This window comes from Xenopus laevis, chromosome 5S, assembly GCF_017654675.1.
Source record: "Xenopus laevis strain J_2021 chromosome 5S, Xenopus_laevis_v10.1, whole genome shotgun sequence".
NCBI classification, from domain to species: Eukaryota; Metazoa; Chordata; class Amphibia; order Anura; family Pipidae; genus Xenopus; species Xenopus laevis.
The window spans coordinates 133,881,119-133,892,262 of record NC_054380.1 but is presented as its reverse complement, the minus strand read 5'-3'; the positions used below and the strand labels follow the sequence as shown (position 1 = coordinate 133,892,262).

The 11,144-nt window shown below is 40.0% G+C and overlaps 1 protein-coding gene across 1 annotated transcript; it reads left to right on the top strand.

The window, feature by feature from the left end:
• The first annotated feature begins 5,606 nt into the window (after positions 1 to 5,606).
• LOC121394134 (palmitoyltransferase ZDHHC20-A-like) lies at positions 5,607 to 6,392 on the top strand. The gene has a single exon (XM_041564143.1). It carries the CDS (start codon positions 5,607 to 5,609, stop codon positions 6,390 to 6,392), a length of 786 nt encoding a protein of 261 aa, XP_041420077.1.
• Positions 6,393 to 11,144: the final 4,752 nt, after the last annotated feature.

Sequence of the window (11,144 nt, the reverse complement as noted above, 5' to 3'; positions counted from 1 at the left end):
CCTCATTTTATGTCATTATTTAGCAGTCTAAAATAAGCTTTAAAGGAGAACTAAAGCTTAACTAAAGAAGTAAGTAGAAATGTTGTACAGTATGTTTTGTGCTTCTGTACCAGCCCAAGGCAACCACAGCCCTTTAGCAGTAAAGATCTGTGTCTCCAAAGATGCCCCAGTAGCTCCCCATCTTCTTTTCTGCTAATTCACTGCACATGCTCTGTGCTGCTGTCATTTACTAAGCTTAGGGAGCCACTCACAATATACAGTACACATAGAATAGAAATGTCACAATATAAGGCTGATTAGTAATTAATACAGATAATTACTACATGGCAGCAAAACCAGTGCAATTAGCATCAGAATTTAATAATCAGCAAACCTGTAGCATCAGCTTATATTACAGCCAGGGAAGCTCATTTTCTGCTGGATAATTAGTGACGAGCCCTAAGCTTAGCTTCTCAACAGCCAATCAGAGCCCACTGAGCATGTGAGTGTCACAGACACTTTCCAAGATGGTGACCCCCTGTGACAAGTTTGAAGTCCTGGATCATTGCTGCTATTGAAAAGCTGACACTTTAGCCTCGTGCAATAAGTTCACTATATAAAATATGGTATTTTTAGCCCTATTCATTTTTAAGATTTAATTCTCCTTTAAGTGGCCTTTCAACAAAACAAAACAAAAAGGGTAGGGCTTACTAGACAGTGGGTGTGGGATTGAGACAGATAGAGGTTGCATGTGGTAATAACTGGGTGTGGTCAGGATTTTGGGTGTAACTGGGTGTAGTCAGGATTTTGATTTTTGAATGTTTTGGGCCCACATGGTACAGTATAGCAAACAGAAAATCCTGGCAAAGGCAAAGTGTTTTTGGGATGTGATGTTAAAGGCCCCGAGTAGTGTATGAATTGAATTAGAATAGCAGGTTTTATGTTCCACAATTTTAGTATTTGTAATTATCTTACACAGCTCCAGGAGGAATCCAGGATGGTCGCTTTATGGTGGTCTCCTTTTTCTTCTCACTCTGTCCAGCTTTCAGATGTGTGTGTTTGGGTGGGGGGGCTGTGAACTGGTGAACAACCCCTTTAAGAGGACAGGGCTTAAATATCTTTTAATCTTGTGAGCCCCTGCATGACATATACTTACTGGGTTCATTTGATTTTGTTGGTTACTAGACCTCCACTAAGACCCCAATTACCATGTGTTTACGCATTGCTCATTAATTTGATGGGGCTTAAAAATTCTGTAGTGTGTTTGAGTGCAAGGGCTGCTTCTGAGCTCTAACACCCAACAATACAACATAGTTGGACTGCCCAAAGTAGCCCAACCCATTTTAAAAACCTGGCGCATTGATTGGCTGCTTTGATAAAGGGGTTGATTTTCTAAAACACTTAATAAAACACATTTATTCACTTGACTGTTAATGTGTTACTGTTGGAATTACCGTTGGGATCCTTCAGCATTCCAATTATTAAAAAACTGCCCCTGTTTGTAAACCACAACGGGTCTCCAATAAAGGAAAGACAAATACAATGTAACCTCTTCGTCACCCCTTTGTCGGTGTTACACTCCATGTGTGGTGCTTACCTGATGACACAGGAAAACCTGAGCTACTCCGCAGTGGTATTGGGAGAGACTGGGTACCTGGTACTTACTAGCGCAGTGCCTCCACCTAGTGGGTTCCAGGAATGCACCTACGGGTGGCCCCACTAGGAATACAATAATAACACACACAGTATTGAATAAACTGAATAACTGTTTATCTAAAATAAATGGCCAACTAATACTGTACAGGCAGCACTTTTAACCGGTAGCAATAGGGCTTCACTAAATAACTTGCTAGCGCAATCTGTCTACCTAACTAAAAAAGGTAAAGTCCTTTAATGTCCTTTTAATAAAGATACAGTGTCTGTATCTTCAAGCCCTTCTTTAGGGTACTGTCCCTTTAAACAGGAAACTCACTCCAAATCCTCTTCAGGTGAGTCCAGCACAGTCATACAGTGCGACTACCAGGCCCTTTGGATACTCAGATAGGAATCTCCTGCTATTTGTTCCTGCAGTCTGGATTGCTTTCACACTCTCTGTCTTTCCAGGCACAGTATGTGGCTTCCCTGTGCCAGCCTGATCCAAATGAATACTTTTGGTGGAGCCTCTCAGCCAGGGTCGGACTGAGCCGGCGGGACACTGCGAAAAAAAACAGCCTTTTCTCTTTTGCCAGTATTTACTACTTCTTCTTCCTGCCAGCCACTCACTAGCTGCTGTGTCACTTCCTGCTACACAGAGATCACTGAACGGCTGGTTGCTAGGTAACCGCTTATAGCATACAGACACAGACTTCACTGATTCCCTACAACAATAAGATTAGTTTTAGATGTTTTTTTCACCACAGGTTATGGGACCTGTTGTCAAGAATGCTCGGGACCTGGGGTTTTCCAGACAACGGATCTTTCCGGAATCTGGATCTTCATACCTTCATGCCCGGTGACAAATCTCCTCTTTTTCAGGGCGACTATTTCCCCTGCCTTCCCGTCGGCTAGAATGAAAATCGGCATCAGGATGGCACTCGGAGCGCTTTGTTTTCCCGAAGTTGCCTCAAGAAGAAACTTCGGGCGCCTTCGGAAAACGAAGCACTCCGAGTGCCACCCACCCGGCAATTTACATTCTAGCCAACGGGAGGCAGTTCGGGTATCACAGTCGCCCCGAAGAAGAGCAGATTTGTCGCCGGGCAACTAATCTCCCGAATCTGAGTGTGTGTCTCTGCCCTAAATCTACTAGAAAATCATATAAACATTAAATAAAGCCAATAGGCTGATTTTACTTCCAATAAGGATTAATTATATCTTAGTTGGGATCAAGTACAAACTACTGTTTTATTATTACACAGAAAAGGGAAAGGTGACAGATTAAAAGTACAAGTTAATAAAAGATACAATATATTCCTACTGATACCGATTTACAGTATTTTGCCTTGATCTTATCATCAGTCTTATCAATCATTTCTTGCATAGGGAAGTTTATATTAAATTGAAAAAATTATATACAGGTATGGGACCTGTCATCCAGAATGCTCATGACCTGGGGTATTCCTGGTAATGGATATTTCTGAAATTTGGATCTTCATACCTCTACTAGAAAATCATGTAAACATTAAATAAACCCTATAGTCTGGTTTTGCTTCCAATAAGGATTAATTATATCTTAGTTGGGATCAAGTACAAGCTACTTTTTTATTATACACAGAAAAAGGAAATAATGTTTAAACATTTGGATAACATTTAGTCTATGGGAGATGGATTTTTCCCTAAGTCAGAGCTTTCTGGATAACAGGTTTTTGAATAATGGGTCCCATACCTATATTTAGCAATTGTGTGCAAACAGTGTAAACTTGAGGAATGAGGAATGATAATTTATAAGGAGATCTGCAAACTTACATATAGATTAAAAATAATAATCATTTACAGTATTACATTTGCTTCATCTTTAAATTAAATTAAGACTGAAATGGATAAATATTAATATTATTTAAAATGTTTGCCTTAATGTGACATTCCAGTAACAATGTGGTTTATCATTGGCTGCTCTATATTCTCCCAGTAAGAAACGATTTGTACCTGAGTCAGTTCATTCAATAGTCGTCATGTCCATGATATCACATTATAGGGCTCAAGCAGTCACTATTATGTTTTGTTTTTTTGGGGTTTTTTTTTATATATGGTTCGACAATAGAAAGAGGTCAGATTTATTTGCAATTTATGTTTTGAATAAAGGCAATAAACATCCTGTCGATATGATAATATTACATGGTACATTTGATAACAAAATGGATATCTATCATATAGTGAGTTTAGGTAAATGGCAATAAAATAAAGTTTGTAATTAACTTGTTTATGCTTTTAAATCTGTTGAATAATACAGGGATTATTTATTGCCTAACAAATACATATACCCCTCATATAAGAAATGTATGACCTCAGTCTTCCTAAATAAAATGTATATAAAGCTATTATTGCTTCGTACGTCATTAAAACATTAACATACAAATGTATAATAAAATCTGTGTGCATTTTAACACAATTCTAATTGGATCGAAAGCAGACCTAATCGATCCGAAATGGACCTATTCGGCCAAAAAAAATTTATACATTTCGGTTGGTCTTTTTGAATTCGAATTTTGAAGTTTTTTAAATTTGATTGAAAGATCTTCCAACTCATGAGAGAAAAGGTTCTGCTGTTGATGGTTCTTCTTCTTCTTCTAGTCTGGAAATATTTTGGAGCAAATTTTTGCCTATCTTTGTAAAAATTTAAACAACAGGCTGGTGTAATGTATTTTCATGGAGATATTTTTAGCACATTATTGAAAGGGGCAGTTACGATATTTAGATACATATTTAATGTCAGCAGTAAAACCCACCTGATATATTAACATGAACAAAGAGGAATTCCACATTTTACTAAACATGTCCCATGTGAGAATTCCCCCAGTCCTGGCCATGTTGAACCCCCTCACCCCCATTCAGTGAAAGGCTGGATGGCAGGTCCCTGTGGGATTTTGGGGTACTGGTCAGAGTGGGGGGCACTAGTGTTGCTTGTGTAATGAGTGAATGACAAGGCCAAACTGTTACCATAATTCTGTCTACTCCTTATAATGTCACCTGCCTATGGATTTGGGCTGCCAGAACTGTAAGCTCTGTGGTACATCAGCAGCTCATAGATTCCCTGTCTCTCTATCCCCAGCTTGTTACTAAGGGACATTCACTAGCAAATAAGGAAGAAATGAGGGGCAAACGGGGAGAAAGTGCCTGTGGGTATTAGTTGTGCAAAATATTTATTAGTGTGATTGTAATTCAGTAAATATCACCCAAGAACTCAGTGTTGCACCATAATCTCTTTATTTGATCCTTAAATGTAGTGACAGTTATTCTGCCATAATAATTACTAAAAACTGTTGGAGGTTAAAATAGGGAAAGGTAAGTTACACTGCAGGCATGGTGGGAGTGGCTTGACAGTTTGTTGCTATGGTTACCTTGTTTATCCTAAAGGTGCCCATACATGGAGAGATCCGCTCGTTTGGCGATGTCGCCAAACGAGCGGATCTCCCTCCGATATGCCCACCTTGAGGTGGGCAATATCGGCTGATCCGATCGTGGGCCCTAGGGCCCAACGATCGGATCCTAACGATGCCCAAACAGGCGGTCGGATCGCGGGACCGCATCAATGAATAGATGCGGCCGCGATCCGACGGGATTTTCTGTCCCATCCGATCGAGATCTGGCCGACTTTCGGCCAGATCTCGATCGGTAAAGCCCGTCGCGGGGCCCCATACACGGGCCAATAAGCTGCCGACACGGTCTGTCGGCAGCTTTTATCGGCCCGTGTATGGCCACCTTAAGGTTGTTGATCTGGAGATCATTTGCATATAAAGGAAATGCACCTGGCTTCCTATTGGCTGAGAATACAGAGTGCACTGTGATGTCACAGAGAGGAGAGATGTTTGCTGATGTCACTCACCTGCTTTGTCATATGACCTACGAGCGCTGGTGGTGACACATCAGAGACTCAGTCTTATCACTTTTTGGATTTTTTCTTATATTTTTCTTACTTTTTAAAAACTATAATTATGTCAAAAGAAGATAAAGATAATGAGATGAAAACAAAAGATCAAGAAGAAGCAGATATTCATTCCTTCATGAGAAAGGCCGCCCGGATCATGGTTCTACTCATCATTGGGATCTTTGCTAGCTGCTATTATATATTTGTGGTGGAGCTGTGCATATTCACCGTACAGTTATTAGAGGCAAAGGTGACTTTCCTGGTGATTTTCCACATGTTGTTCCTCCTGTGCGTGTGCTGTTATCTACGGACTGTGATGACGCCTCCTGCTGTACCTCCTGCAAAATTCCGCCTATGGGAGTCTGACATTCAGCTGTACCAGAGCGATGAGAGGCCAGAAGTGCTGCAGAAGATCCTCATTCATAAGGCTAAAGACTTGACTGTATATTGTACTGTCAATTCCCAAACATCACTGAGGTACTGTAAGACATGCAAACTGCTAAAGCCAAACAGATGCTACCATTGCCCAGTGTGTAACATCTGTATCCTGAAACTGGATCATCACTGCGTATTTCTAAACAACTGTGTGGGATTATCCAACTACAAGTTCTTCCTCCTGTTCCTGCTGTATGCAGTGCTATTGTGCATATTCACTAGTGCAGTGTCGCTTTATTGCTCCATTCTACTCTGGACTCATCAGCTGCCCAACAGCCAATCCAAAATCCCTATCATTGTGCTGTTCATCTTATGTACACTGTTCTCTATAGCCCTATTCCAATTGTTCCGCTACCATTTCAACCTGGCTGTAAGGAATATAAGTGAGAGAGAGTATCATGGTGACACAGAGGAGTAGAATCCCTATAACTTGGGCTTCAGCAAGAATCTGAGACAAGTGTTTGGCAATGAAAAGAAATATTGGCTCCTCCCAATCTTCAGCAGTTTAGGAGATGGCTTCTCATTCCCAATGGGAGATGCCACAGAGGACATAGAGAAAAATGCTGCTTTTGCCTGCCAAGCCCCCAAGTGAGTCCCACAGTCAACTCTTGGAACTGGAAAGTAAAGAGGGACTCGTGTAGCAGAGCATTTCTGTTACTTCTGCAGTCAGTTATGAGGAAGTTGATGGGATTCTGACTGTGAATGCTGACACTTCTCCAAGGAAATCTAAGGAGACTTTTTTGTGGACCATTTTGGTTTTGGTACAGAACCAAGAAGATACTTTTGTGTCCTACACGAACCCATTGTCTAGGGTTCGGGGCATTGAACTACAGCTTTTTTGTCTATATTTGTTATATAAATCCTGTAAATGTACTTTATTTTTATTTATATTTTATTATTTAATAAATAAAATTATTTGAATAATGTATAAATAATAATAATCATTTATGTAAATATGTATATATATATATATATATATATATTACTTGTGTGAATAAAATTGCAAAAGCGTTAATAAAAGTCTATCACATTTAACTGCATCTTTTTAGTGTTTTTCTTTTTAATATACCCAAATACTAGATGTGTGCTCTAGGGCAAAGCTCTTAAGGAACATATTTATCAGAGTGGTTTTTAGGGACTGATTAGGATTGTCAAACAGTGATTTGCAGTTATTGCCGTTATTGGGTGGGATCACTTCTCAAGTCTCTGCTAATGGCAATAAAAGATCTGATTGAAATCAGTTGTGTTCTGCATGTCCACAGTCAGATCTCTTTCTTCTTAAGCGCTTCTGGTAAGTGGAAGTGCATTCCAAGTTCAAACTTTTATTAGTTGGATGCCGGGGAAGCAACATCTCCTGTAGGGGAATAAATAATGTATAACCACATTCTGGAGAAGGGAACCTGTTATCAGTATTTGGTAAATCCATGAGCAAGCTCATTAAACTGATTAGCTTAATGCAGATAATTTGCATATGACACATTTATAGGTGTAAGGGAGATGGCACACACGATGCTTTTGCTCTTTTTGTCTACTGGAGGTTTTGTAGCTCATTGGGCTTAAAATTGCAGCTCTATTCACTTTAATAGAAATTTCCTAAAAGTGCCCCATGGGGTCCTGAGTTTCATTCCAACTTGAGAACTTTCTTAAAGGAGTTTGTATGTACTCCCAGGGTCTGTGTAGGTTTTCCTCTGGTTAGTCCTATTTCCTCCAATACACATAGGGGCCGATTCACTAAGCTCGAGTGAAGGATTCGAATGAAAAAAATTCGAATTTCAAAGTATTTTTTTGGTACTTCGACCATCGAATTGGTTAAATTCGTTCGAATACGAACGAAATCGAACGAATCGAACGAAAAATCGTTCGACTATTCGACCATTCGATAGTCGAAGTACTTTCCCTTTAAAAAAAACTTCGACCCCCTACTTCGGCAGGTAAAACCTACCGAAGTCAATGTTAGCCTATGGGGAAGGTCCCCATAGGTTTGCTAACCTTTTTTTGATCGAAGGATTTTCCTTCGATCGTTGGATTAAAATCCTTCGAATCGTTCGATTCGAAGGATTTAATCGTTCGATCGAACGAAAAATCCTTCGATCGATCGATCGCAGGATTAGCGCTAAATCCTTCGACTTCGATATTCGAAGTCGAAGGATTTCAATTCGAGGGTCGAATTTCGAAGTATTTTTAACTTCGAAATTCGACCCTTAGTGAATCTGCCCCTAAGTATACAGACAGGTTAATTGTAAACTCCATTGGGACAGCAGCTATAGGACACTGCATAAAAGTGTTGGCACTATATAAATTAGGAATAATAATAAAAAAAATTAAGTTATCTAATGTGTCTTCCAGTATAAACACCTTTGGGAGAGAATTCTACAGCTTTGCAGTTCTACTAGGCTTTCTTCATAACTGAGACCAATGACACTCTTTATTACAGCTTTATTGCCCTTCCCTTCTCCAGACTAGCACAGCAGGGTTGGCAGATTATATCTCTCGACACTTGATCTTCTCTTATGCCCAATCACCAACCAGGAGCATGGGGAGTTGAGACAAAGTCCTAACCAGCTTCAACCACATGTATTCTTCTGGAGTAAGTTTTAGTTAATTCACAGTTCCCTTTGTACAGTCACTCTTCAGTTGGGTTATCAAATACTCAGTTTAATTCAAATTTATGCTTGACCATTGCTAAGCACAGGTTCCCCTGTCACCACCATGATTTTTTCTATGGGTAGCATTATTAACTACACATCACTATTTTTGGCCTCATTACAGCAGCAGTCAGAGTGTCGCATGTGCCCTTAACCATACACTGGTTGCATGCCAAAAGGTGTGTCGTAAGGATAGAACTATATAAGCTTGTGAAACAAGGAATACATCAATGTCATGTCTGTAGCTTGTCCATTTGATTGTGGCGCTGTTCTGATGTGATATACTGAATGTAATAGGGATGCACCAGGATTCAGTTCGGGATTCGGCCTTTTTCAGCAGGATTTGGATTCAGCCGAACCCTTCTGCCCTGCCGAACCAAATTTGAATCCTAATTTGTATATGCAAATTAGGGGCAGGGAGTGAAAAATGTTTTCCCCTTCCCACCCCTAATTTGCATATGATTGCATAGATTGCATTGCATAGGATTCATATTCGCTTCAATAATTTGCGGAATCTTTCGCGAAGGATTCGGGGGTTTGGCCGAATCCAAAATTGTGGATTCGGTGCATCCTTTGTATATAAGGGCCGTCTGCACTGGATCTACAGTTCAAATTATGGGGCAGATTTACTAAAGAGAGAAGTGGCTAGCGACTTTTTGCCAGCGTTACCACACGCAGGGACATCGCCAATTTACTAATAGACACATGCGCTAATTCACTGTCGAACGAGACCGTCGCTAACGGTCATTCACAGATGAGTTTTCACTCTGGCAAATAGATGTTACTTCGCAAATTCACTTAGATGCAGATTTTTCTGAACGTTAGCTCTTTCGCCAGAGTTGCCTTTGCCACCTCAGACCAGGTGAAGTGCTATAAAGCAGCTAGATCTCCTCAATCTTCTGTCACTTACATCATATCCTGTGTGCTGAAAATGCATTAAAGTTCCAAAAACGCTGGTGAATTTTCCTTTTTTCAGCGGGATTGCCTGCAAAAGTCCTAACAAGCTTTTTTTGGGGAAAAGTTATTTTCCAGACATTTCATAACACATGGAACATTCATTTTACAGTGAGCTCATGTGTAGGGCATTATATTAACTCTCTTGTCTTTAATAAAGTTCCCTGGACATTTGTAATATAAACCGGTAACTTAAACCATTTGCAGCAACATTTATAATAGACGTCCGTACAACTTTAAATTTCCCACCCTATGCAGATTGACCTAAGCACAAGATCACTAACACTAGCCTGTTAGTGTATCTGCCCCAAAGACTTATTGACTTACTGACATTCAATTACATGTAACATGCCAATAGTTACAAACTGTGCTGTGACTCACTCTGTCCAAGGAGGCTCCACAAACCATTTCAAGTTTTATCCTTATAATAAGATTTCATTCTGATACAGCTATATAGCGAGGCAGAAAATCATATGAATTGATTTCTTACTCTCCATCTCTAAACACAAATATCAACTCTCCTCTCATCATTCCCCTATCAGTTACTCTTGTACAAAATGCCAACATTTATTTTGGATGGAGACAAAGACTACTAGAGAAAGACCAACAGGTAGGATTGAGACACTCCATTGTAATTGTTCGCAATATCTCCCTTACCCAGTCAAGTTGTGCCAGAACATCAAAACAGGTTCATCCATGGTGTCTTAGCCCTTTCTCTGATCATTGCCCAGTTTACAGGAACTATTCCATAGCTTGACTTTTTCAAGTACCCCCAATGGGCACAAGACTATAGAAAAAGGACCCCTTTGATATTGTTTTTGCCACTGGTGACTGGTCCACACTGTTGAACTATATGTGCAGCCATAAACCTCAAACACAGACCTCAGTAGCAAATTTAAAAACAAGGTTATTCTGTTTTTCACCATGCACAATGGTTTTCGGAAAATTTCACCTCCTCCTTAAGACTTTCTGATTCCACTTGATTGCAAGATGTTTTGAATAAAGTAATGTGGCAGCTGGTTACCATATAAAACACATTTTGGCATCTTTCAGCATTAAGTAGGTTTGGGAAAATTAATCTTAAAGGCCAATTATTTTTTTAGATTGCAGAATTGTGCCCAGTATTATGGAATGGATGTGTGTACATAGACTTATGGGGGCAAATTTACTAAAGCGCAAAGTGGCTAACGCTAGCGCAAATTCGCCAGTATGACGTCATTTCTTTACTTCGCCGATTTACTAACGGGCGCTGGCGTCAATTAGCTAGCAAAGTGGACCTACTCTAGCGCTACTTCGCACCCTTACACCAGACGAAGTTGCGCTATGGCGAAGGGACGTAACTACGCTAATTCACTAACTTGCAGATTTTCATGAACGTTAACTTTTGCGCCAGACTTGCCTTCGCCAACTGAGACCAGGCGAAGTGCAATAGAGTAGATAGGGATTGCTTCAAAAAAAGTTGAATTTTTTTCTAAGTCCCAAAAAACGCTGGCGTCTTTTCCTTTTTTAATGGTAATAGGCTGAAAAAGATCGAAATTTTTTTTGGGGCACCCTCCTTCCCCCCCTACATT

Bases quoted from the DNA above. Each gene is read 5' to 3' on its own strand.
- LOC121394134 (XM_041564143.1), top strand. From the start codon at position 5,607: ATGTCAAAAGAAGATAAAGATAATGAGATGAAAACAAAAGATCAAGAA.